Source organism: Brassica oleracea, chromosome C5, assembly GCF_000695525.1.
Source record: "Brassica oleracea var. oleracea cultivar TO1000 chromosome C5, BOL, whole genome shotgun sequence".
Classification (NCBI taxonomy): Eukaryota; Viridiplantae; Streptophyta; class Magnoliopsida; order Brassicales; family Brassicaceae; genus Brassica; species Brassica oleracea.
In genome coordinates, this window is record NC_027752.1 from 37,936,696 (window position 1) to 37,962,913 (window position 26,218).

The following is a 26,218-nucleotide window of genomic DNA, read 5'->3' on the forward strand; positions in this document are numbered from 1 at the left end:
TGTTTGTGTCTTGTGGAGTCCCTCAGGATCAAGTTGACATTATTGCCCAGTCGTGTCAGCTATCTGTTGCCACTCTCCCTGTCCGTTATCTAGGCGTCCCCCTCCTGTCTCAGAAGCTATCTATGCACCATTGCACCCCGCTGATCCAACTCATCAAGAGCAAAGTAAACTCCTGGAGTGCGCGCACCTTGTCATATGCAGGAAGACTCTTACTGCTGAATACGATTATCAATGGCATCACTAATTTTTGGACCTCAACCTTCATTTTACCCAAAGCCTGCATCACAAAGATCGACTCCCTCTGTAGCTCTTTCCTTTGGCATGGCTCGTCTAAAGCTGGCCATTCAGCAAAGGTAGCTTGGGAAACTGTAACGCTCTCAAAGGATGAAGGAGGATTGGGCTGTAGAGATCTAAGAGCCTGGAACAAAGCCTGCACACTAAAACTCATCTGGCTTCTCTTTAAATCCTCAGGCTCCATATGGGTTGTGTGGTTCATCGAAGAAATCCTTCGAGGTGATCTCTCTAGATTCTGGGTAATAAAACCGAAGCAGCGTTTCCCATGGCTGGTCAAAAAACTGCTTGGTCTTAGGAATTTAACTTTCAACTGGATCCATGTCAGAGTGGGCTTCGGAGTCTCTGTGCGATTCTGGTCTGATAACTGGTCTCATCTGGGTGCTATTTCAGCGTTCTTGTCACCCTCTATCTCCAACTCAATGGGCATTCCTCAAGTTGCTTCCCTCCAAGACATCTACCAGAATGGAACGTGGCGAGTTAGACCTGCAAGATCCGATAAGCAGGTTACGGTTCAAGCATTACTTTCATCTCTCACTTTGACGACAGAGCCGGATTCTATAATTTGGAGTGTAGACAATACAGTTTGGAAAAAATATAGCACTGGTGGAATTTACAGATTACTCAAGAATCATGGCAACAAAGTACCTTGGAACCACATCATTTGGAGTAAAGGCGGAATCCCAAAGCACAACTTCATGGCGTGGCTAGCTACTCTCAATCGCCTCCCAACTAAAGATCGGCTCCTACAATGGGGTCTGAATGTGGACCCAAATTGCCTGCTTTGCTCCACTACAGCTGAATCGCGTGATCACCTCATCCTCGAATGCTCTTACTCTGCCTCTCTCTGCCATAGATTCTCCATGCGCCTTGGTCTAACCATGCCGTTGTCTTGGGGTTTGATGATCTCGGCGTTACTATCACTCACGGGGCCAGTGTGGTATAAGAGATTATGTTGCTTGGTTTGGAAGCTTGCGATCTACTCTCTCTGGGTTGAGAGGAATTCGAGACTCCATCGTCAAAACTACCGTTCGGTAGACTCCTTAGCTGCGACAATGGATCGAACTATTAGGAACAGAATCAACAGCCTTCGTGATGCAAATCCTGTTGCAGCTTCTACCATGTATCAATTCTGGGTTCAATCCTCCACCTAGATTGCATCACTGGAAGGTAATAGAAAGCGACTATTCAGTAACGTAACCCCGTTTTTGGTCTTATTTTGTAACTTGATGTGTTGTTCACTGGGCTGTAGCCCATAACACTAAGGCTTGGCTAGCCTGTTTTATTTTTTTCTCATGCTTTAAATAGAAAAAAAGTTGAAAAAAAAAAAAAAAAAAAAAAACTTTAGTCTAAACATTCACAAGATTGAATTATATACCACTCCATACTATTGCGACGTGCATCGTTATATGCAAACTTAAGTGTTTTATTTACTCGTACATTAAACAAAAATCATAAATAATATAGAACGAGGATAAAAACTGTGTTTTATGATTTGGGGGAATTTGGTTTCTCATGAAGATCATGTATATGTAAACATCTATACACGACGAATGGTTCCTTGGAAGTTTTGCCTCGGAATAAATGTTTGGTCTTGTTAATGTGGGTGTACCAGGCTTCTTCGGTAGCTGTCTGTTTCGTGTTTGTGGATGTTTATGATATCTATCTCGAGCTGTTCTTGGTCGAGTCAATCATAAAAAACGGATCAGCGGAGAGGCCAAAATTACTGGCTTTTTACTTTCGTTTTACTGTGGTTCTTCCCTTTGCGGCAAGCGTTGGTGCGGATTAGTTGAGACCTCCGAAGAACGGCTTCTGCCTGTTATGTCTGTCACTGTGTCGTGTTTATAGGTTTTTAATTTTTATTTTCTATGTCTTTTTGTTGTCATTATACTTCTGTCAAAAACTAAAAAATCCACTAGACTATATTTGCGAAGTGATTTTGCCACATGTTATCTCTACAATCAATTTCACAAAACAAATATGACATGGTTACTAAAATTGATGACATGGCTTCCGGGAAAATATGACATGGATAATTTCATTTAGTGTTGATTTATATTTTTGGCAAACTTATTAGAATATGGTAATAATTCATATATTACATTTAATATTGATATCTTTTTATGGTAAACTTTTTTAAAATATGGTAATAGCTTATACATTATCTATAAAATAAATATATTCATAGATAACATTTCAAATTTTGAAATATTATTATTTTTGTATAATTATACAATTTGTATTACTAAAACTTTCAAAACTTTTTACAATTTTTAAAAAATTTAAATATCTAATCGTAAGATTATTAGTTTCTTATATATCAACAAATTTTGTAAATATTGTTTAGGCTAAATTTTTTTATAATTATACAATTTTATATCATTTTTATTAGTTTTATACAAATTGATTTAATACATATCAAATATATATTAAATATTAGTAAGAAAATAGTAAAATGTATAATATTTAATAAAATTTAATTTTAAATATAAGTTAGGTTTAAAAAAATTGCTTACTGCACATGGTGCAGGAAAACACCTATTGGGTAATAATAATCTTTATATTTTTACCCCCAAAAAATGTATACACGACGAAAACTAGCTTTTCCTTAACAAACGGTGAGCATGCATATATATAAAGCTGTTAAAAGATTTGTAGAAAACTCAAACCTTTGTACTCTTGTTCTAATGTAAACCAGCTGAACCATAACATACAAAATAATGAAACCAGATAGCTCATGGCTGAACAAAATCTTCTTCTTTTTTGTTTCCTGAACAAAATCTTAAAAGTCGTAGGGATGAATTTTGATTATTCGGTGATAGTGCAACCCATATATATTTAACGTATAATTTATATTTCTTCAAAAAGGAACAAAGTGTTTAATAAATTTTGTATTTTGAAACAGAAATTTTAACCAAAGAACATAAACGTAAAAATTTTAACCAAAGAACATAAACATAAACATAAAAAATTTTAATCTGCCGTTCAAAAAAGAAAAGAATATTAAGGGTCAATTACAAAAATGCATTACGGGCCGCGTCGCGATTTCACGTTAAGTCACTGCTATTGTCACTCGTTGTTATTGAATTATTTTTCCATTTGTTCGCTTTCGAGCTCTAATCATATACTAATAAGTAATAACCGACCTTTTTTGCATAAAAGTTCGTAACCGACCATTGTGTTGAACATTATGACACAAAACATTCAAGCATGAGCACAAAAATGTTCAACTTACTGCACCCACGTACTGGGCCGGCTCAATACCGTTAAAGGCCTTAGGACAAAAAATATTTTTTTTATCTTTTAAAATTTATATGTAAATAATGTTTAAAATGTTTTTAATTTGTAATGAAAATAAAACTATATACATTTATTTATTATATTTATAATTTTTTATATATAAAAATATAGATTTATAAAAAAATTAGATCCCTTAATTAGTATTATATGGAGGGACACGGGCTTGGACCCGGAGCGGTCGCACCGCTTGTCCCCTAATGACCCGGCCCTGCCCATGTAAGTAAAATTTCAGTTTTAAAAATTTATGACTAGTATGCCTGGGACGGATCGGGTATCCAGATATTTTTAAGGTATCCAGATCCGGATCCTTATTCAGCGAATCCATAATTTTACTATCCTTATCCGGATCCGGAGTTCTCGGATATCCGGGTGTCGAATATCCTTCTAAAAATTGTAATATCCTTAAAATAAATAAAAATAAAACTTACGGATCCGGATATCCGGACTTAAAAATCAAGATATCCGAATCCGGATTTGACGGATCCAACATTTTACTATCCGGATCCAGATTCGGCCCCTCCGGATATCCGGATTTTCGGATCGGATTTGGATCGAATCCTGATATCATAAAAATCCCAGAGGCCTAATGACCGGTGCATGTGATCGTTTTGATGCATGGGGAAAATAAGAAGAAAAGAAAAACATAAAAAAAAAAGTGAAGGTTCTGTGGACGCTTGACCTCTTGTTTTGGTCTGATTTCTGACGAGATATGATTGGATAACAACAAACATAAACATGCATCTAATCGCACTGGAGTATACTCTTCTTTCCGCTAAGAATCCCCTTCAGAACTCAAAACCAATAATATATCACCACGTGGCAAATGAAATCCAGTTCAGCTAAGCCATCCAAAAAGCTACCAACGTGGCGGGATACGGAACCAGTAGTATCCTCAACCCAGAATGACCAAATAACCCTTCACTAGATATCTCTGGTTTCAAAATTACATAAAATCTGGAATTAACGTAGGGGTAACATCGTAATTTAAAAACCATCATTCTTCGCCTTGTCCGAACCTGTCTAGCGTTCTCCCTCTCCTCTCCACGAACGCTCACAACAGTTTTATCAGTTAAAGCTTTTCTTCTTAAAACAATGCACTTCCTGGTGCCGACTTCTTCATCTTCTTCTCCTTCTCCGGCCAACACTTCTTCCTTCTCTACCTTATTCCTCGCTCCGGAGAGTCTCTGTAAACCACCGGCGAAAATCCAAATCGGAATCCATGGAATCTCCGGCCACTCATCAAAGAACACGTCTTTATGTGCGGTTGTCGACAGGTCTTCTTCAAATGTATCATCGCGAAAGGAATCTCCGGATGAGGAAGTACTAGTAGTTCGACGGCCGTTGCTGGAAAATTCTGGCGAAGACGAAGGAGACAAAACGTATCCAGCGAAGATCGATGCTGGTCTGAGTAAGATAGCGAAGAAGATGCCGATATTCGAGCCGGAGAGATCGGAGTCTTCTTCGTCCTCCTCAGCTGCCGCTGTTGCGAGGGCTCAAGAGAAGCCTCTTGCAGTGAACCTCGACTTATCTCTGTACAGAGCTAAGTTTCTCGCGAGGAGTTTCAGATACAAAGACGCTGAGAAGATTCTTGAGAAGGTAGCCATCTTGCTTGTTGTAATAAAAATCAAATTTGTAATGATTCTTATGCTATCTTGTTTGGTCTTAAAAGTGTATAGCTTACTGGCCGGAGGATGGGAGACCATACGTGGCGTTAGGGAAGATACTGACCAAACAAACCAAGTTGTCGGAAGCAAGAATCGTGTACGAGAAAGGGTGTCAAGCTACGCAAGGAGAGAATGCATACATTTGGCAGGTTGGTGCTATACCATGAAAGCAACTTTATGTTTCTCATCATAACATGTACCAACAATACTATGTTGTTAATTTGGAACACAGTGTTGGGCTGTCCTGGAGAACAGATTGGGGAATGTAAGAAGAGCTAGAGAGTTGTTTGATGCAGCTACTGTAGCTGACAAGAAGCATGTAGCGGCTTGGCACGGATGGGCGAACTTGGAGATAAAACAAGGGAATATTAGTAAAGCGAGGAATCTTCTCGCCAAAGGTCTCAAGTTTTGCGGACGGAACGAGTATATCTACCAGACACTTGCCTTGTTGGAGGCTAAAGCTGGTAGGTATGAGCAGGCGAGGTACCTGTTCAAGCAGGCCACCATATCCAATTCCAAGAGCTGCGCTAGTTGGTTGGTAAGTTGTTTTTTTGCACCTATCAAACATGTTTAGGACTATGCCGTTTCAAAACTATGTTTGCTCCACTGTCTGTGAACAGGCGTGGGCACAGTTGGAGATACAGCAGGAGAAATTCCCAGCTGCTAGAAAGCTTTTTGAGGTAAGAACTGTGGAGGCGTGAGTGATTGTTAAGCCATTGCTTCATGATCTGAAAATGTTTTTCTTTTTTTTTTTTAATAGAAAGCTGTTCAGGCAAGTCCCAAGAATAGGTTTGCGTGGCACGTGTGGGGGGTGTTTGAAGCTGGGATAGGTAATGTTGAGCGTGGAAGAAAGCTACTGAAGATAGGTCATGTGCTGAATCCTAGAGACCCTGTTCTTCTTCAGTCCCTTGGGTTACTGGAGTATAAACACTCATCTGCTAATCTTGCTCGGGCTTTACTGAGGAGAGCATCAGAGCTTGATCCTAGACATCAACCTGTTTGGATTGTAAGTATACAATATTCAATCTGGTTGTTACATAACATGACATCTGCTCAAATGAAAAGATTTAGTTTCTGTTTCACAGATTTTTACTCCATTTTTAGTGAAAGTTGTTAAGAAAGTTAAACCATTTTTTAATTTTACTCCATTTTTAATGATTTTAAGTTCTAAAGAAAGTTTAACCATTTTTTTATAATTTTTACTCAGTTTCTAGTGATCTTAAGTTCTTTATAAGAGTGTGTATGGAAGAGACAATGATTGGTGAAAGTGTATACTGGTTTAGGCATGGGGTTGGATGGAATGGAAAGAAGGAAACACAACAACAGCTAGAGAACTTTACCAAAGAGCTCTCTCCATTGATGCATCTACCGAAAGTGCCGCTCGTTGTCTACAGGTAAACATTCTAATAACAAGGGACTGAGACCTATCAACCAAATGCTTGTCGGAGTAATAAATTAGCCTTCAAGATTTGCTGAAAAAAATTATTTGTGTTTATAGGCGTGGGGAGTTCTAGAGCAGAGAGCAGGGAACCTATCAGCAGCAAGAAGATTGTTCAGGTCATCACTGAACATAAACTCACAAAGCTACGTTACATGGATGACATGGGCACAGCTCGAGGAAGACCAAGGAGATGCGGACCGTGCTGAGGAGATCCGTAACCTCTATTTCCAACAAGTAATCTCTTTTTTTTTACACATCATTCGATCTTCCTAGTAGAGTTATTATTATTCATCATGTTGATATGGCTTTTTCTTCTTTCAATGCAAAAACAGCGGACAGAGGTGGTTGATGATGCTACGTGGGTCACGGGGTTCTTGGACATAATTGACCCGGCTTTAGACACTGTTAAAAGGCTATTGAACTTTGGTCAGAACAGTGATAACAACAACAGCCGGTTAAATGATACGCTTAAGTACATGGGTGGAGCTAAGGATGGTCAATCTAGTCAGGTAGCTGGAAGCTCTGTGGGAGGACGTGAGGATACTGAAACTGGGAGTGGGTTTAACTTAGATGCGTTTTTGCGTGAGAAGCTGTCGTTGGATCCGTCGAAAATAGAGGTTAATCTTGATTCTCAGAGGCTAGGGAGATTCATTAGAGGGAGAACAAGTGGTGCTTGAAAAGAACAATACATAGAGATTTATTTTGGGGGGGGGGGGACTGTAAAGATGAAGAAGGCTCTATGTGTAATTGAACAACAATTGTCTATTTCAATTTTAATTTTATAATATTCTGATAACAAGATTCAATACCAATGCCATAACATCAAACACTAGATTATCAACACAGCGTGGTTAAAGCCTCTTGAGGTATTGTGGTCACAATTGTTTGTATCAAAACATTTGGCTAATGATCAGTTGATGTTGAGTTAAAAAAAAAAAAAAGATTATCAACACAGCGTTTGCGGCCATTTCTTTTCTTAGACAGAGCCAACATCATCATTTCAAAACTTTTTGTTTATTTTGTGGTCATGATTACAAAAAAGGAACAGAATCTGACCGTATTAAAATAAGTCAAGAGTCTGTTTGACTTTTAACTTTTCCTTGTCCGTTACAATTTCTTTTTTTACGTGAAGATATTTTGATTAACCACTGTTTTGTGAGCTGTTCTAATTCTAAGGCTGTGATCGTCTTAGAAAATATCTAACGGTTGGGATGTGATACATATCGTAGGACAGCGTTACAGAGGAGTTTAGTCTCCTTGGTCTAGTCCTTTCCGACCAAACACCAGTTGTCTTTGAGTGGCGCTATTTTGCAGAGAGAGAGAGAGAGAGAGCGAGAGAGAGAAAGAATCAAGCTTTCGTTGAAAAAAGTGGTACTCGTACGGAGAGAGAGAGAGAGAGAGAGGATGGCGGATAGTGGTGGACGGAGAATCGGAGTGGCGGTGGACTTCTCGGAGTGCAGCAAGAAGGCTCTGAACTGGGCGATCGACAACGTGGTCCGCGACGGAGATTATCTAATCCTCATAACCGTGGCTCCCAATATGAATTACGAGGAAGGCGAGATGCAGCTCTGGGAGACCGTTGGATCACGTACGCTCTCTTATTATATCCCTCCTTACACTCTTTCTTTGGATCATGCGTCGAAGCCTTTCTCGGTTTAGAGGGTTTACAATTCTACTCCGGTTTAGCCTTTCTCTAGCAAATAAAATCTCTGTGTTGAAATCACTTGGACTTACTCATGCATTGTTTGACTTGTATTCGTCCTAAGTTGTTTGGAAGATTTTGTTTCACTTAGTTGATCGTTTCTGTAACATGATGATGAAGCCAGTTTTGGGCTCCTGGTCTTATTAATTGTTATATGGTTTGAATTCAAGTGTTTCCTACAATGATCTTTTCTGGTTTTTGCTTTGTAACGTTTTCAGCGTTGATTCCACTGAGTGAGGTCTCGGAAGCTTCCGTGATGAAGAAGTATGGAGTGAAGCCAGATGCTGAAACCCTTGACATTGCCAACACTGCCGCTACGCAAAAATCGGTAAAGCAATGATCTCTCTTTTCAATAATAGTACTTGCACGAATAATCCATAAAAGCTTTGTGTGACCATTTTGATCTATATGAATGAAACTCCCTTTTACAACAAGTGTTTGGTTTGTGTTAAATAAATAAGATCTATCTACTGTGAAACATGATGCAGATTACAGTAGTGATGAAGATATACTGGGGAGATCCTCGTGAGAAGTTATGTGAAGCTGCTGAACATATCCCTCTCTCAAGTATTGTCATCGGTAATCGCGGCCTTGGTGGCCTTAAGAGGTATAAAAAAAAAGATTCCTCCTCTTTCTTCAATTCCTCAACATCTCAAACTTGGTTTACACATATAGTGACAAGTCTTGTTTCTTTTGTGCAACAGGATGATAATGGGAAGCGTTAGCAACCATGTCGTCAACAACGTTGCATGCCCTGTTACCGTCGTCAAGGCTCACCACTGAGCTTTGTCTTCATCTCCTTCACTTCATTTTCCCAGAGAACATGAATAACCTGTGGTGTATTGTGTTTGTTGGTTGTGTCTGAAATTTGTATTTTCAAACTCTCTATGTTGTGCATCTTTATGTGTTAATGGGTAAAACATACTTCACCTTCTAATAAAAAATATACTCTTTTCAATCATATTGTCTCTGCTGTTAAGTAAGTAACCACTGATTTGCATAAACAAGATTAAGCAAGTAAGTCTCAAGACTAATACCATAAACAGATAAAGCAACTTATAAGTTTCATGGGAAATAAACAACAGCGAACAAGAAACACAACAACACATTAAGCTAAATATCATATTGTCTCCATAGATATAAGCAAAAGCAAGACGCTAAAACATTCCTTCATCATCAGCCAATCACAGTGGTCTCCTTTCTGCTCTTCTTGGTGATGAGGACAAACTCTGTTGGTTTGATGAGCTTGAAGGTACACCTGTCACCGACCTTCAAAGGAAACTCTCTAGCCAATCGACTCCAACCACTCGAGAAGACTGTCCGATTCTCCCTCACCAAGCAGAGCACATTCCATGAACACCTCATCTCCGAGTGATGGATCGTGTACTCCATAGACTCACCCGGGATATGCTCCTCCTCAAACACCCTCGGAAGTAACTGATACACAACAACAAAAAGATCCAAAATTCACATACCACTAATAAGGAGACTGTATAATAGTAAAACTGTTGAATAGTAATCTTACCATGAACTTGAGGTATGACTTCCTTATGGTGATTTCGAACTCTGGCACACCTTTCTTCACTGTCTTGATCTTCTTCTTCTTCTTGAGTGTTTTGAGCTTCTCAGCTTTCTTCTTTCTGCTGCCTCTCGATGATTCACCTACTTCCACATAACTCAGCACTTTCTTGCTCTTCTTCTTCTTCTTTGTGGCTTCTTCAAGCTCAACTCCTTCCATGGACTCACATCTCTCCTCTTCCTTCTTCACGTCCTTGTAGCTTCTCTCACCTTCTTCTTTCTTGACGCCACCTGTTTCCATCATCAAACCAAAGAACTCAATTCTTCTTTCTTACACAACATCCTCTCTTTCAATAAAGCATTAAACGGTAAACCTTACTCAGAGGAGTTGTTGTCGGAGGTTTTCGCGGTGCGACAATCTCCTTGCCGTTCTTCCCGTAGATGTTGACGTTGAAGGACATTGACCCTTTGTGAGTAAAGGTGATGAACTCGTTGTCTCCCAAAGCATTGTCGCTCACGAACTGGTTCCATCCAGACTTCTCCATGTAGTAGAACCTCGGGTTCTTGGAGATGTCTACTTCCCATGAGCTTCCCCTCTCCGCTCTTATCACCATCTTGTATGAGAAGTCTTCTTTGGAGAGGTTTTGCATGAAGTTGTAAGGAAGCGCTCTCTGTGTTGGACATTACAATGAAAGAATGCAAAAAATGTTTGTAAGGAAGCGCTCTCTTGTATCCCACCATACAGATTCAGACAGAAGCGACAGCTAAAAATGTTTCAAAGAGTGAACAATTGAAGACATTTCCTTAACAAGACAACAAACGAAGAATCTTTCATTAAACAAGAGCCAACCAAAAGATTAAAACTTTTCATACAAAACTAACAAGATTCGACTTGTCAAAGCCTTGAGACCCATAAACCCAACACAATAGACGTTTCAGACACAGACCTTTCAAAGACAACCAAAAGATTTAACCTTGAAACCCATTAAACACAAAAGAAAGAAGAGGAAAAATAGAAGATACTCTGCTTTTGAAACAAAGCTATCATGAAAACCACAACGTTCAATGACAAGATAAGGCTTTAGAAAGAAGTTACCATGCATTCAGAGGATAAGTCTGCACTCTGGAAGATCTTGAAGAAGCTCAGGTTCTTCCTTTCTTCCTTAATCCGACCGTTCCAACTCATCTCTCTACTTCAACAACTTGTTTCTCTTTCACCCAAAACCTCCTCTTTGACTATCTCTCTCGCTTCGTTTCTCTGGTTCTCTCTGGTGTAGTAAGTGTGTCTCGTTATCCCATTACAAAGTACTTTGCCTTTTTCATTTATTTTCAAAAACAACTGTGAAAAAGCACCCATGTATAGTCAAACTGAATGTTGATAGAAAAGACACAATAGCTGTTACAAAACTGACTTCACAGACACGCAAAAGCAGAATATGCCTGTTTTAGTACCTGAAAATCCCTGATGTGCCAAAAGCACTCCCTTAAAGCTTACCCTTCTTGCGTTTTGTTTTTAACCCACAGCCATTAACCTTTAAACTATATTATTATTTACCAGTACTAAAACTACAGCTAACTTTTTGATTGGATTTCAACCTCAAAATTATATTCAGTAACTTTTTTAAAAAAGTTTATGTTTCTGGCAGTCAAAGTCCAAAGTCTTTTCCTCTAGAAACTGAAAAGTAAAAAAAACAAAAAGGTCCTACAAAGATGAGGTCATCTTCTGAGGATCACACCAAGTTAATGTGTTTCTGTGATACCTAAAGAAAATAAACACACAAGACATATATATATTCATATACTATAAAATGATAAATAGTTTTGACCACCCTGTATAACAGGGGTGGGCACTTTACCCGATACCCGAAACCGCACTTGAACCCGACCCGAAAAATCCGAATCGAAATCCGAACCGAAATAGCAAAATATCCGAACGGGTATTAAGTTAGGAGAGATTGGATATCCGAACTCGAATGGATATCCGAAGATAACCGAACATATATATACTTACACTTATATTTCTAGTTTACATCTCTTGTTTCTTTTAAAATATTTATATTGATGTTACAGATACTTTAAGATCATAAGTATATATATATATATAATTATGGAGAAAATGATTTGATATTCATTTAAAATGCATGGCAAACATTTTGTTTTATGTATTAATAAAAGTTACATTCAAAGTTTACAAACAATACCCAAATTAGTATCTATTTTTTTTAAAAAATATTATCTCCAAACCTATTAATCATTCAATCTTTAAAAAATAAAAAAAACCAGTTAAGTGAAATCTATATTTTTAAATACAAGAAACTTAAAAAATGAAAAATTTAATTTTTTTCTTTGAAAGATAATTTCGGAACCAGAAGAATGACCAGCATTTGAAAGCTATTTAGATGATATTAAGCTTTTAAAAGGAAGTTTTCTAAACTCAGACATCATTCATGTACCCCGAACGGAGAATCTACGGGCGGATAGCTTAGCACGCAGTGCTAGGAAACAAGTGTCCTTCATCGTTCACATGGATGCGGAGTTGCCGATTTGGTTTACAGAGTCAACATGAGTCTGTAAATTTTTTGCTGTAAAAAAAAATATATTAATTTTTTCTTTAAAAATCTAAATATCCGAACCCAGTTCAAAATAACCGAACCCGAACTAAAAATACCCGAACCCGATCCGAAGTACAGAAAACCCGAACGGATTCTCTATCCCTATACTGAAATACCCGAAAATCCAAAATATCCGATCTGAACCCGAACGCCCACCCCTACTGTATAATCATATTTTGAATTCTAGTAACAAACCTTTTCTGTATTAATAAAAAAGGTCGCAATATTCAGTTACAAAATACAATATTGTCATTGACTTGGTCACAAGCTACAATGAAATCTATCAACTAAGTTTTTTTGTTTTTTTGCTAAAGGATATCTATCAACTAAGTTGCAAGACAACATATCATGTAAGTAGATCAGTTTCCCTTGAATTGTTATGTATATTTCATCACAATATATAGTACATTTGGTTACAAAATATCAGGAATAATATCGTTGACTATACAAAATATTCTAGGATAATATCTAATATAGGAGATTGATAGTTATCTTCTTTCACCCTCCCGCAGTTGGAGCGTGGATAACGCCTAAACTGGACTTGAAGCTTTCGGACAGTGTTGAAAGAAGGTTCTTAGTGAAGATGTCCGCGTATTGCATTGACGCTGGTATGTGTAGAACGCGCACAGCTCCTAGTTTGACCTTCTCTCGCACGAAGTGGATGTCAATCTCGATGTGTTTAGTCCTCTGATGTTGAACCGGGTTTGTTGACAGGTAGACGGCACTGACATTGTCACAGTAGACCAGAGTTGCTTGCTTCAGGGGAATGAGCATCTCGAGCAGAAGGTTCCGTAATGAGCAAGACTCCGCAACCGCATTTGCTACAGCCTTTTATTCGGCCTCCGCACTGGAACGTGACACCGTTTGTTAATGCTTTGCTGACCAAGAGATCAAGTTATCTCCCATGAAGACTGCATAGCCTGATGTTGATCGGCGAGTCGAGGGGCATCCAGCCCAGTCCGCACCGGAGTAGGCCGTGAGGTTCATCTTCTGATGTTTCAGTAGCTGGAGGCCTTGTGATTTTGTCCCTTGGATATAACATATCACTCGTTTAAGGGCGAGAAGATGAGTGTCACGAGGATCGTGCATGACCAAACATAGTTGCTGAACGGCGTACGAGATGTCTGGGCGTGTGAATGTAAGGTACTGCAACGCTCCTGCCAAGCTCCTGTATTCAGTCGAATTTTTCACTTTGGCACCATCATCTTCTGCAAGTTTACTCTTCATATCGACTGGTGTTTGCAAGGTTTGCAATCTTTCATACCTGCACTTATGATAATTTCTTCTGCATATTTTGTTTGGTTTAAAAACAAACCCTAGAATTGTGTTTGACGGAGATGCCGAGGAATGAGTTGATGATGCCGCAGTCGGTCATTGGAAATTCTGACTTCAGGACTGCAATTACGGAGTCACGGAGCTTTGGAGTTGAGGCTGTGATGATTATGTCATCGACATACAAGATGAGATAAGCCAGTTGATCCTTGTTGTTGTAGACAAATAGGCTTGTATCACTTTTGCTTTGTTTGAATCCTTGTTTGGTAATGAATGAGACAAATCTTGCATTCCATGCCCTTGGGGCCTGTTTCAGACAATAAATAGAAAAATTCGATTTGCAAACATGATTAGGTTTAGAAGAATCAACAAACCCCGGTGGTTGCGTCATGTACACAGTCTCATCCAAGGTGCCATGTAAGAAGGCGTTTTGGACATCCAGTTGGTTAACATGCCAGTCATGTGAAAGCGCAACATGTAGGAGAGTTCTGATGGTTGCCGGTTTAACCACTGGACTGAGCGTTTCTTCAAAATCAGTGCCTTGCTCCTGTGATTTTCCATTGGCTACAAGTCTGGATTTATGACTTTTGAATACTCCATTTGCATCATACTTGTGTTTGTGTAACCACATAGAACGAACAACATTAGTATTAGGTGGCCTCGGAACAAGATCATAAGTTCCACTTTTAATTATGGCATCATACTCAGTTGTCATAGAAGAGTTCCAAAAAGGATCATCGAGTGCCTTATGATAGCTCGTTGGAAGGGGTGATTGATTTTGAGCTAGAAGAGAAAGAACATTTTTTGGTTTAGAAATTTCATGCCTAGAGCGAGTAGTCATGGGGTGCCTTGGTGCCTCAGGGACTGGTTGAACAGTTTGAGTTGGCGGCTCAGGCTGAGAAGCAGGGACATGAGAAGGTGTTACCTGCGGGGCTTGGCGGATTTGACGAAATAGTGGAGAAGTCTCGACATCAAGAAAGTTGTATGAGAGGTTCTCACTAGTTTCAGCTTTTGGATAAGGGAAGCAGGTTTCGTCGAAGTTAACATGTCTTGAAAGGATGATCTTTTTGGTTTCAAGGTCAAAGCAACGGTACCCGCAGTGATTTTGAGGGTAACCAAGGAAAATGCATTTTTTGGAGCGAGGTGAGAGTTTTGGGGTTGTGGAATGGTTTGTGTTTGGGTAGCAGAGGCTGCCGAAAGTGCGAAGATGGGAATAAGAGACTGGTTTCTGAAAGAGAGTTATAAAGGGTATTTTGTTTTGAATGGCTTTGGAGGGGAGAAGGTTAATGATATGAGCAGCAACATGAAGAGCTTTGACCCAAAAGGTGGGAGGAAGTTGAGCTTGAAACAGAAGGCTTCGAACCGCATTGTTTATTGTTCTTATCACGCGTTCGGATTTGCCGTTCTGTTGAGAGGTATAGGGACAAGAGAACCGAAAAGAGATCCCCTTAGAGGCAAAGAAGCTGTGAAACTGGGCGTTATTGTATTCGCCACCGTTATCACATTGCAAGAATTTGATTGTTTTCTGGAAGTAGTTTTGAATGTAGTTTGAGAATTGAAGAAATTTGGTAAACGTCTCACTTTTATGGCGTAGAGGGTATACCCATAAGAAGTGAGAGAATTGATCAACAAAGAGGAGATAGTATTTGAAACCACTGAGGCTCTGGACTGGCGAGGTCCATAAGTCTGAATATATGATTTCGAAAGGTGTTTGAGCTAGTGTTTGAGAAGCAGAAAACTGGTGTTTTATTGATTTGCCAAGCTGACAAGCAGAACATAAAGGAGAAGAATTTCTTTTATTACAAGATAAAGCTGAAGTAGAAAGAAGCTTGTTCAGTGTCTGGTCGCTAGGATGAGCCAACCTGCGGTGCCAAACATCTGAGGAAGTCGCCAGGAAAGTTGAATGGCCAGTGGTAGCCTTATTTGAATGTGGAAAGACAGGATATAGATCTCTGGTACTGTCACTGCGGAGTAAAGTCATCTGTGTCTTGAGATCCTTCACAGTAAAACCGAAAGGATCAAACTCAATAGAACAAGCATTACCACGAGTAAATTGATGAACATAGACTAGGGTTTTAAGTATTGACGGTGTGACAAAGATAGAGTTTAGTGATAAAGGACGAGAAATTGATGGAAAAGGTAAGGAACCCGATGAAGTTATTGGAATCTTGCTTCCGTTAGCAAGGGTGACTTCCTTTCTGGTGCCTAAATTAAAAACAGACTTAAGATTACCTGCCGAGTTTGATAGGTGTGACGTTGCCCCAGAATCCATGTACCATTGACTGTCTGTCGGATCAACAAGCGTCAGGGTGTTGAAAGCGTTGGCAAAGTCCACCGTTGGTTGATATTTCTGGTTTGAGTTTGGAAACGGCATCTGTTGCTGTTGGAGTGAAGGTCGGGGTCCAAGGATTCTTTGTTGAGCCATTTGATGAGGAACTGGAGACCAAGGAGCGTATTGTTGATGCCACATCGGATAGCCGTTTGTCCAAAGGAGCAGGCCATTGTTGATATTGTGGTCGTGGTTGATATCCGTTGTTGCGTCCACGTCCACGTCCACGGTGTCCACCTCTTCTCCCGCCTCTGTTATTTGTGTTTCGTTGTTGTCGTTGTTGAGTAGGAGGTTCATCTCGACGGTTCTGAGAAGAAGCTTCAGCAACCAAGACTTTGGAAGAGGATGAAGAATCGTCCAGGGAAGAGCCATATTTTTTCGAACGATTGAGACGCTCCTCCTCTAGCATGAGCATGGAACGCGCTTCATCGTAGGTTGGAAATGGTTGGCGATGCATGATGACATTGAAGATGTTGTCGAAGCGAGGACTGAGACCGTTCAACATGTATGTGACGAGAGTGCGTTCAGACACCAGAGCATCAACGTTGGTGAGGAGATCGGCTAGAGACTCATTTCTTGACAGTATGCATGAATCGTGAGGTCTCCGATCTCTTTGGTTCTGAGACTGTTGTCCAACTGGATTGCTCGAGCCTCTTTATTGTTTCTGAAGAATTTTTCGATACGCACCTAGATCTCTCTTGAAGTGCCTCCCGTTTTGAATGTGCTTTTGAAGAGGTCCTTCGAGAGTGTGCCGTACAGCCAGAGTTTGACGATGCCGTCTCTCTTCTTCCAGAGGTCATCATTGTCATCAGCTGGTAACGTGGTGCCATCGAGATGGCCTGCAACGTCAAAGCTCTGACAATGAGTGAGAAATAACTCACGTCAGGCATCATAGTTATGGTCATCGATGTAAAGAATGAGGGGAATGTGTGATTTAATGTTTGTCACACCATATGGGCGTTCCAGAACAGCATCGTTATTAGCCATGAGAGAGTGAAATTTGAGAGAGTAGAAAGCGTGTAAGGGTCGAGGATTTAGAAAAGAAGAGGAAGGAGATTTGAGGAACGAGAACCCTCTGATACCATGTAAGTAGATCAGTTTCCCTTGAATTGTTATGTATATTTCATCACAATATATAGTACATTTGGTTACAAGATATCAGGAATAATATCGTTGACTATATAGAATATTCTAGGATAATATCTAATCTAGGAGATTGATAGTTATCCTCTTTCATATCACACATAATTATTTACTCTACTTTATTTACTTATATAATCATATTCGTATATCAAACGACCAAACCACATTAGCAAGCATCATCGACATTTCACATATTCATTCATCTATCTGCTATGATTTTTTCTTACCGTCTGGTTTGGTTTACATCGACGATGTTCATTTCATCATATTTCAAGACTCATTCACGAACCCCGTACCATAACCACTTGACCTTATGAACTTCTTTAGGAGAAGAACCACGATTGCGACTGTGAGCCCACGTGAACAGTCTGTCATCAGCTGGCTTCTGAGCCCCTTTTCTAACCATACTTTCCTCACAACTTCCAGAAGCTTTTGCCGCAACCTCAATCGTTGCTAAAAGTTCTGCAGTGGGATTCACATTAGCAGCTGTATTGACTGCTTCAGCTGCTTCTTCGATTATTAGATCATCAGCAGCTGTAGTATGTCTTATAGCAGTTGACGGCTCTTCCACTACCATTATGGGCTTCCTGTGGTTCAGTTTGTGAGTGAGCTACTGACTCAGCGGAAGGTGTTTGGTTACATTCCAGATGAATAGGTTTTGTAACCACTGTTGCTTTGCTAAGGACGTGGTGATGAATCTGCACTTATTAAGAGCACATGATTGTTTCTAAAGTTGAACAATAATAACAGATATGTCATATATCATTAAGAGAAAACAAATCATATCAAGTACATAAAGAAAGAAAGGCTCAAGAGTTAAAAACAAAAGGAGATTATTAACACTAGGATGGTGTGAGAAAAGTTGAAACCAAATGCTTTCCCACACTCGACTTGTTCAGTAGCCCCAATCACGATAAAACATGTATTCAAATTCATATACTCTTAACCACAATAGCTGTTCAAAATTTAAAGGATGTCTAGAGGGTTTATACCTCATGAATAAGTTTTTGACGTTCAGGGGAGCCATACTTGGGTGGTGCCTCGGGTGATTTAATGGGCCAGTGTACGTCTCTCTTCCTTTGGATAATCTACAGAACCTAGTGCTCCATTGGGGCTGGTAGGCTTAAATATGCGATGAGAGCCACCAAAGCAGAGTGTGAACTGCAAAGAAACAAATCTCAAACATACGAAGAGCAAAGAGCTGTATTAGGCTCTTTTATAAACAAACACGGTAACTGTCAAGATATATAAGTTAACAAAAGCTGGTGACTTTACCACTCCATTCCAATGCAGCTGAATCCTCCCATGATAAATCCCACCTTCCAGGTCCTCTAATGGCGAATTGCCGCTCAAATATGTTCTCCTACAAGTTTGAATAGACAGATCAATCATGTAAACTCATCTAACACATTGCCTACACTCAATCTGGAAAAAAAAAACTAAGTATCGTCGACAGAGTGGTTTGAAATAAACTTTGGTTCGGTGGAAAAAAAAATTACATGATTGATCTGTCTATTTAAAAATTAACCGAATGGTTTGAAATAAACGTTGGTTCGGTTGGTTCGGTTTGACTCGGTTCGGTCCGTTTTTTTTTGCTCACCCCTACTTTCTATATGGTGCAGATAGTTGTCTATATATATATATACTAGTGGTATGTCCGCGCTACGCGCAAGATAGTTGTTGATTGTGCAGCCAAGTGAGTTGTATGTGTTTGAAATTGTTTGTGTTGATATTTTTACTTTAAATTTTGATTCTCTGGCTCTAAAACGGTGGTGAGTTTTTCTGGCTAGTTTAGTAGAACTTATTAATGTTTTTGATATATGTATGTAATGGTGCTTGTTCCTGTGATAGTTGTAAACACGTTAATTGTGCATTATTTATGAAAAAGTGAGTTTGAATTTTTCAATTTTATAAAGCAAACAGATTTCTTAAGAATCATTATTAGCTTTATTGTTGGTTTAATTAAATTCAACAGAATGCTTATGATGTGATAAAAACATGTTTTAACTTTCATACTACAATTTTGTGAATGCCATGAGATAACTTTATAATTATTTAAAATAAAAGAGTTTTATACAATCACATACCAAATGAAAAGAGAAAGAGTTTTCTTTCATGTAACATAGTAAATAGTCTGATAAAGTTTATAATTGAAGAAATGTTAAACTCAAAGGGACAATAATTAACTTAATGGAGAAGATAAAATTCATGTTTTCTGTTAAATTTCTAAATATGGTAAATTTTATAATATTTAGGGTCTAACATGTGACCATTATAGGAACATTAGGAATGAATAGAAAAAAAAATGCAGAGGAATAAAATTAGAGGAATGAAAAAAAAAATATTCCTTATCAATTTTAGTGAGGATCAAATTTGTTCTATATTCCTTTAAAATAAAAGGAATGAAAAAGAATGCAAAGGAAAAACTATTCCTTATAAATGGTAAAAAAAATTAGGAATAGCAAGGAATGCATTATTCCCTTTCATTCCTTGGTCACCAGTTAGACCCTTAGATTTTTTTGATGATGTGTCAATTTGTGATTCTTTACTTGATGATATGTTTCCATGAAAAAAACAATATTCTACTTTGCTAATAGAAATATATTTATTAGAATTTATTACTTTCTTAAAAAAATTATGATTTGATTATGTAATAAGTACAGTTGTATTTTTCTTTCAGTTATCATGTGAATATTTTAAATTTGAGCTTGGTAACCACTAAAGAAAAAACTATCCATGATATTTTTTTTTGCTTTTATTTCCATTGGTTAGTTTTGATGAAACGTCAAAAAAGAATATAGTGAATGGATTTTCTTTTTCTCGTTCTTATTAATAATTTTTAGTTTTTTTGTTGTTTTATATTTTGTGTTAGATCATGTTAAAATTTCAATAAAATTTTATTTTTAATCAATTTTTTCACAAAATTCAAGTTCAATAATGTATTTTTTAGAGAAAAAAACTACTGCTTTATTTGTTATATCTCTACTGCCCTCTCTAGCTATAGTAGAAGATTGCGATAATAGAAGAAGATCGTGAGACGAAAGATGAGCATAGACTTGTCTTCGTGTTCATAAATATAGTAGTGTACAAAATTGGTGAGGAACACATGGACGCTAGAAGGATGAGGAATTCGTCGATTGCTAATCTGCTATGACTGATGCCGTCATTAAGAAAAAAACTATTTCATTCCCGAGGAATGGAGGATTGGAGTTAATTCAGGCTGGAAGAAAAAGAAGCGATACGAATATGATAGCAAGTCATGAAAGGTTTTGGGTGATTGGCTATTACCCTATTTTAAAGATGGTTTAGGCTATAAGAGATTAGAATGGAGTAGGTCTTTATAACATCAACAACACCTATTTATAGGTCGAGCTTGTATCTGTTACAGACTTGAATTTGAATAAATGAGACGGAGTGGGAGGGGAGAGGTGAGTGGAGTTTGATGATTGAATTAAAGCAAGAATTTAAAAAAAAGGGAGAAACGTTACAGGAAATCTCATCGGAGAAGATGGCTAACGATGAGTTACAGCGTCAAACTGAAGAAGAGTGTACAACTAAACCTAAACACCAAGTGGGCCAGAAAGATAAAGTTTGAAAGCCCAATGAATAAACAGAAAGCTTGACTACTCCTCCGCGAGTTAGAAACACACAAAAAAAGCTTCGCGAATTAGATGCAAAAAGAAAAATAAGAAGTTCTTCGACACGTGTCGCAAAATGAAAGTAGGAGGGATGACGTGGCACATTGTGGATAGTTTCTCTTCTACTTTATCTATCATATATCAAAGTAGAAATACTTTAAACTTTTGTTTGGCAACATAAATAGCAGGTAAAAAATAGTGTTATTTGGAAATATAGATAGCAATATATTAAAGAAAAAAGTAATGAAGTTATGTTATCAAGAAAAATTGAAAATTCATTATATTATAAAAATATATATATATGGGTCAGCTTTAAAATATACGAAAACGTCTGGTCCAATCTAATTACCTAAAAAGATCTTTGTCTAAAATAATCATAAAACTAAATTTAAATTTTATATACATTTTTCAAATCAAAATATTAATTTAAAATTGATTTATATCAAAAATTGATTCAAGAATATGCATATATTCAAAAATTGATTTTACTAAAATGTTTTTTTATAACTGTTATAAAATGTTATAAATATATTCGTAAATTATAATTTTTATATTTCATATTAAGTTTTAAAAATATAAGATATATGATTATTTATATGATGGTACGCATAAAATAGTATTAATTATATGATTACTTATATGATGGTAGGTAAAAAACATGATTAATTATATGATGACACATATATGTTATTTAATAGTGACATGAAAAAATAAATAACAACATATTTTTACAATATTATATCTTCTATCTTGTTAAGGTAGAAGTACCTTTGGAAATGTTTGGAAACAAGAATAACATAATTAAAAATAAATATAATATTGTTTGAAAATATTGATAGCAATATATTAAAAAAAATAATGAACTTATGTTATTAAAAAAAAATTGAAGTCCATTATATTTTTATAAATTATCTGTTTGGACCAGATTTAAAATATACGAAAATGACTCAATCTAATTATTATTTTTTGTGCAACTAGTCCAATCTAATTAACTAAAAACATATTTTGTCTAAATTAATCATTAAACAAAATTCAAAACAAAAATTGATTCAAAAATATACATGTATTCAAAAACTGAATTTTACTAATGTATTTTCCAATAATCATTATAAATTTGTTTTCAATATATATAAAAAATACAATACAAAGGAACAAATAGATTTAGTAAATTTTCTTTCTAATTTTTTTTATGAACCACCGAAATAGAATTAGATATACAATACTAGAAATAGCTATAATATTTGGGTTACAATATCAAATAAACAATGAAACAAAAAAAATAATATATGAATGTATTAGTATTTCTTTATTCGTATTACAAATACAATAATAGTCAAATAATAATATATAACTGGACTACAATTTTTAAAATCCAACAACTACCAATTAGTGATGAATTTATAATGTTCTTACAGGATGTGAAACTTATAGAAAGCATACCACCGAGCAGGACTCAGATGGTAGATAGAGTTTGATGGAATTTCACAAATAATGAAAAATATACGGTCAAATCAGGTTATCAGGTAGAGCGAGTCTACCCAAATCGGGAAAGATCACCAGTAATGTTTGGACCCACAGTAGATTTATCGAAGTCATTCTGTTGGAAAATACGGTGTCCACCAAAGTTAAAACATTTCCTTTGGCAATTGGTAACATGGTGTGTCGCAGTCAAGAAAAATCTGCAAGCGCGAGGGTTAACTGGTGATATATGTTGTGCAAGATGCGGTGCTAACGAGAAATCGATAAACCATGTGTTTTTTGAATGTCCCCCAGCAATTCAGGTTTGGGCTCTCTCACAGATACCATCAAATCCAGCTATTTTTCCAACAAAGACTCTATTTACAAATATGGATCATCTTTTCTGGAGAGTTCTCTCGCAATTAGAGGATCATCAGTTTGCATGGATACTATGGTATATTTGGAAAGGACGGAATAATAAAGTTTTTAGCAATTTGGATATAGATCCTAGGGATACACTTAAATTGGCAGAAACATAATTAGCACTTTGGACGGAAGCGCATATAGTAAAAGAACAGAGAACGGTATCACAAGCCGATGTTATGCCTTTACCGGAGATTCCAGGTCGATAGTGTTTCACAGATGGTTCTTGGAAGGAAAATGATAATTTTTCTGGACATGGTTGGTTCAGTACTTTAGAAGGGTTTGCCGGGTTGATGGGAGCACAAAATGTTCAGACTAGTCTTTCGCCTCTCCATGCAGAGATGGAAGCACTACTCTGGGCAATGGAATGTATGAGGAATTTACGTCAATTTCAGGTCTCGTTTGCTGCGGATTGTTCTCAATTGGTGAAGATGGTTTCGGAACCAGAAGAATGGCCAGCGTTTGCAAGTTGTTTGGAAGATATTAAAGTCCTGAAAGAAAGTTTCCTCCAGTCAGAGATCGTTCATGTACCACGAACGAAAAATTCAAAGGCGGACAGCCTAGCACGCAGTGCCAGGAAGCAACCGTCTTTTGTCGTTCACATGGATCAATATTCTTCGATTTGGTTTACAGAGTCTGTATGAATCTGTATAAATTGATGGAAAAAAAAACAAAAAACAAAAAAAACAAATTAAAGCAAACACATGTGCATACGCACGGGTCAATATCTAGTTTATTATTATAAATAGACAGAGAAAGAGAGAGATAAACCCTAAATTTTGAAGGCTATTTACAAAAAAAAAAAAGATTCCATCAGTGAAACAAAAGCGACTATGATATCGGACCTTCCAACGGATGTGGCAGAGGATGTTCTCTCTAGGCTTCCGGTGACATCTCTGGTAGGAGTACGATTTGCTTGTAAAAAGTGGAACACTTTAACCAAAGATGAGGGGTTTATAAAGAAGCGCCTCGGTAAGAATCAGTGGAGGAAGGTGGTGATGCTGCTGGACTATAAGGTTTATTTAATGAACGTCGATCTCCTCACTCCATCTTCTTTAGAGCGTATAGGTAAGCTCGTTAACTCTACAGTTGTAACTCTAACTCGTGGAAAGTTGTTGTTGATGTCAACCCTGACTGGAGTATAGAGTTTTATCAACGTGGCGTGTCTCTAAAGGGCAACACTTGCTGGTTTGCTGAAGAGAAGCTTGTCGATGTAGCTCCAGGAACAGAGATATCAGATCTCCGTGATTTCTTACTTTGTTTTGATTTTACAAAAGAGAGGTTTGGGCCGCGTCTGCCTCTGCCTTTTCACTCCTTCGGAGACATAGTGACCCTCTCTAGTGTTGGAGAAGAGAAGCTTGCTGTGTTATTTCAGAAACAAGGTTTGCCTCCATACACGGTCAAGATTTGGATTAGTAGTAGCAAGATCGAGCCCGATGCAGTGTCGTGGAACAAGCTGTTCCTAAGTGTTGATATGAAACCACTCACGGGTTTCCTGTTTCTTGACAACGGTGGGAGTTTCTTCGTTGACGAAGACGAGGAGGTGGCAGTGGTTCTTGATAAAGCCAGAGGTAAGTTTCGCCTCACTCACAACATTGCTTGCATCATTGGTAAAAATGGACACTTCAAACAAGTGGATCTCGGAGAACGCGCAGATCCTTCTCTTAAGCTCCCCACAAATATCCCAGTTGTGTGCTCTTATGTTCCTAGCTCTGTAGACATCATGTAAACTGCACACCAGTATCTATTAAATCTGCCGCTGTCCGTTTTCTTACCCTTTTTTTTTTATCAGTTATCTGGTCTCTGAACTTGATGGCCTATGCTTTCTTCGCTTTTGTTCATCTTATTTATATTTTCAATCAAATACTCGTGTTGTGAACTTGTATGGCTTCTTCCACCATGTATTTGATATCCTTTGCACCTTAAGACTTTTGTTTAATTTTAGGGATTCAACAATGTAATGTTTACTGGGTCACTATTCTTCTTTAGAGCTTAACCTTACTGCACATCATCATCTCCTAAGATACATGCATGGTTCCAGTTAAGCAAAATTATACGTGTAGACAACTAGAATAACGTATGCCACTAAAAATTGAGTTTGTATTTTTGTTCTTTACAAAGCATGCCATTATTCACCCTTCCAAGTAGAAAAAAAGTTCCAGATGCTAGCACATCTACCTGAGATGGATGTAATTTGATATTCATATGTAAAAGAATGTTCTTAAAAGCTTGAAACATGTCTTTGACTTATCAGCTCTGATCATGTCATGGAGGAGATGAGCTAGGCCAAAAGCTGCTGCTTAGATACTGCATCACATATCACATTATTTAGTTGGTATGTTTAAAGCAAGCATAATACAGTTACGGCTCTAATTTAGTTCTTACCTTCACCAAACATCTTCTTCAAAGCGTGGCAATTACAAGCCAGGTTAAGAAAGTGTTCTTTGAAGACATCTGCATTTTCAGCTTTAGAGCAATACTTTCCACAAGTTAAGAGACAAAAGATAAACGATTATTAGAGATTTGGTAGCCATTTCATGGAAATTAAATAAGGAGAGTATCGTAAATTTTACCAACAGATCCGACCATGTGACGGAGTAGGGGGGCCGCATGTCCACGGAGGCTGGATATACAGGCTGACAGCTGCTGCATAATAAAATCACTTAAATCATCTAAATGTACAAAGAAGAAATAATTCAGTTGGGCTTGAAGTTAGTTCACACCTCCATCCAACATCTTCTTTAACACGTGAACAGCATATGTATTAGTATTAGAAGCAAGGCTAAGAAAATGCGGATGAAGTTCTTTGAATACACGCTCTAGAGAGTCATTGGTAGCATTTTGGAGCTGTTCTTTGAAGTATGACAAATCATCTGGCCACAAAGAGAATGAACTTTCAACTCTTTGACTTCAAAAGATATTATTCAAATATGCATTGAAAATGTGCTCAATTTCCTAACTTACCTATGACTGGTGCAAATTGGTTGTCAAGATCAGTTTCTACTAACAGATCCGATAAGCAGCTTCAATCTTATGTGGTGCCTAAAGGAAATAAACACACACACACGACGCATATATAATAAACGCTTCTTACAATGGTCCATAAGCACTTATGGATCAACATAGGGCTGTGGTGCAGAAGGAGAAACCGACCGGGCTCGACGACCCAAACCGACCAAACGTCCCTTCTTATTTGGAACCGACTGAAATAGAAAATAAACAAATTTAAATAATAGAAAAGATGATAAAATGAAAATAAAGAAATAAATGAATTGAATTTTTTTATAAAGAACATACCGATTCAACGATTTCGTTGATTCGAATCCAGGACAAGTTGGTCGAAGCCGTCGAAGTGGCGTCCAGGTCGGTTTGAAGCTGAGATATACGGGTCTCTTCGTCTTCCTTCTGAGTTTCGATCAGGCTGAGC

General features: G+C 37.7%; 5 protein-coding genes and 1 pseudogene across 5 annotated transcripts; 3 read left to right on the forward strand and 3 right to left on the reverse strand.

Annotated features, from left to right (window-relative positions):
• Positions 1–4,597: 4,597 nt before the first annotated feature.
• Positions 4,598–7,490, forward strand: LOC106295908 (protein high chlorophyll fluorescent 107). Its single transcript, XM_013731920.1, has 8 exons — positions 4,598–5,187; positions 5,261–5,404; positions 5,488–5,793; positions 5,876–5,935; positions 6,016–6,261; positions 6,539–6,649; positions 6,754–6,930; positions 7,029–7,490. Exons 1-8 carry the CDS (start codon positions 4,684–4,686, stop codon positions 7,371–7,373), a joined length of 1,893 nt encoding a protein of 630 aa, XP_013587374.1. The 5' UTR covers positions 4,598–4,683; the 3' UTR covers positions 7,374–7,490.
• Positions 7,491–7,964: 474 nt separating this feature from the next.
• On the forward strand, positions 7,965–9,359 carry LOC106292714 (universal stress protein YxiE-like). The gene is made up of 4 exons (XM_013728357.1): positions 7,965–8,284; positions 8,617–8,726; positions 8,887–9,005; positions 9,103–9,359. Exons 1-4 carry the CDS (start codon positions 8,101–8,103, stop codon positions 9,179–9,181), a joined length of 492 nt encoding a protein of 163 aa, XP_013583811.1. The 5' UTR covers positions 7,965–8,100; the 3' UTR covers positions 9,182–9,359.
• Positions 9,360–9,418: 59 nt separating this feature from the next.
• Positions 9,419–11,187, reverse strand: LOC106293994 (B3 domain-containing protein At3g17010-like). The gene is made up of 4 exons (XM_013729619.1): positions 11,013–11,187; positions 10,296–10,587; positions 9,924–10,207; positions 9,419–9,835 (listed from the first exon to the last, which is right to left on the reverse strand). The coding sequence occupies exons 1-4, from the start codon at positions 11,100–11,102 to the stop codon at positions 9,575–9,577; spliced, it is 927 nt and encodes a 308-aa protein (XP_013585073.1). The 5' UTR covers positions 11,103–11,187; the 3' UTR covers positions 9,419–9,574.
• Positions 11,188–13,026: 1,839 nt separating this feature from the next.
• LOC106292250 (uncharacterized mitochondrial protein AtMg00810-like) lies at positions 13,027–13,755 on the reverse strand. Its single transcript, XM_013727854.1, has 2 exons — positions 13,412–13,755; positions 13,027–13,252 (listed from the first exon to the last, which is right to left on the reverse strand). The coding sequence occupies exons 1-2, from the start codon at positions 13,753–13,755 to the stop codon at positions 13,027–13,029; spliced, it is 570 nt and encodes a 189-aa protein (XP_013583308.1).
• A 3,787-nt stretch (positions 13,756–17,542) lies between these two features.
• Positions 17,543–18,579, reverse strand: LOC106292251 (annotated as a pseudogene).
• Positions 18,580–23,624: 5,045 nt separating this feature from the next.
• Positions 23,625–25,094, forward strand: LOC106292252 (F-box/kelch-repeat protein At3g16740-like). The gene is made up of 2 exons (XM_013727856.1): positions 23,625–23,859; positions 23,904–25,094. Exons 1-2 carry the CDS (start codon positions 23,625–23,627, stop codon positions 24,518–24,520), a joined length of 852 nt encoding a protein of 283 aa, XP_013583310.1. The 3' UTR covers positions 24,521–25,094.
• The last annotated feature ends 1,124 nt before the right edge of the window (positions 25,095–26,218 follow it).

Bases quoted from the DNA above. Each gene is read 5' to 3' on its own strand.
- LOC106295908 (XM_013731920.1), top strand. From the start codon at position 4,684: ATGCACTTCCTGGTGCCGACTTCTTCATCTTCTTCTCCTTCTCCGGCC. The intron at 6,262-6,538 runs GTAAGTATACAA...ATACTGGTTTAG, and splicing joins GACATCAACCTGTTTGGATT to GCATGGGGTTGGATGGAATG. The intron at 6,650-6,753 runs GTAAACATTCTA...TTGTGTTTATAG, and splicing joins GTGCCGCTCGTTGTCTACAG to GCGTGGGGAGTTCTAGAGCA.
- LOC106292714 (XM_013728357.1), top strand. From the start codon at position 8,101: ATGGCGGATAGTGGTGGACGGAGAATCGGAGTGGCGGTGGACTTCTCG. The intron at 8,285-8,616 runs GTACGCTCTCTT...TAACGTTTTCAG, and splicing joins CTGGGAGACCGTTGGATCAC to CGTTGATTCCACTGAGTGAG. The intron at 9,006-9,102 runs GTATAAAAAAAA...TTTGTGCAACAG, and splicing joins GGCCTTGGTGGCCTTAAGAG to GATGATAATGGGAAGCGTTA.
- LOC106293994 (XM_013729619.1), bottom strand. From the start codon at position 11,102: ATGAGTTGGAACGGTCGGATTAAGGAAGAAAGGAAGAACCTGAGCTTC. The intron at 10,588-11,012 runs GTAACTTCTTTC...TGTCCAACACAG, and splicing joins ACTTATCCTCTGAATGCATG to AGAGCGCTTCCTTACAACTT. The intron at 9,836-9,923 runs GTAAGATTACTA...GTTGTGTATCAG, and splicing joins AGTCATACCTCAAGTTCATG to TTACTTCCGAGGGTGTTTGA.
- LOC106292250 (XM_013727854.1), bottom strand. From the start codon at position 13,755: ATGAAGAGTAAACTTGCAGAAGATGATGGTGCCAAAGTGAAAAATTCG. The intron at 13,253-13,411 runs GTCAGCAAAGCA...TGACAATGTCAG, and splicing joins GGAGATAACTTGATCTCTTG to TGCCGTCTACCTGTCAACAA.
- LOC106292252 (XM_013727856.1), top strand. From the start codon at position 23,625: ATGATATCGGACCTTCCAACGGATGTGGCAGAGGATGTTCTCTCTAGG. The intron at 23,860-23,903 runs GTAAGCTCGTTA...ACTCGTGGAAAG, and splicing joins ATCTTCTTTAGAGCGTATAG to TTGTTGTTGATGTCAACCCT.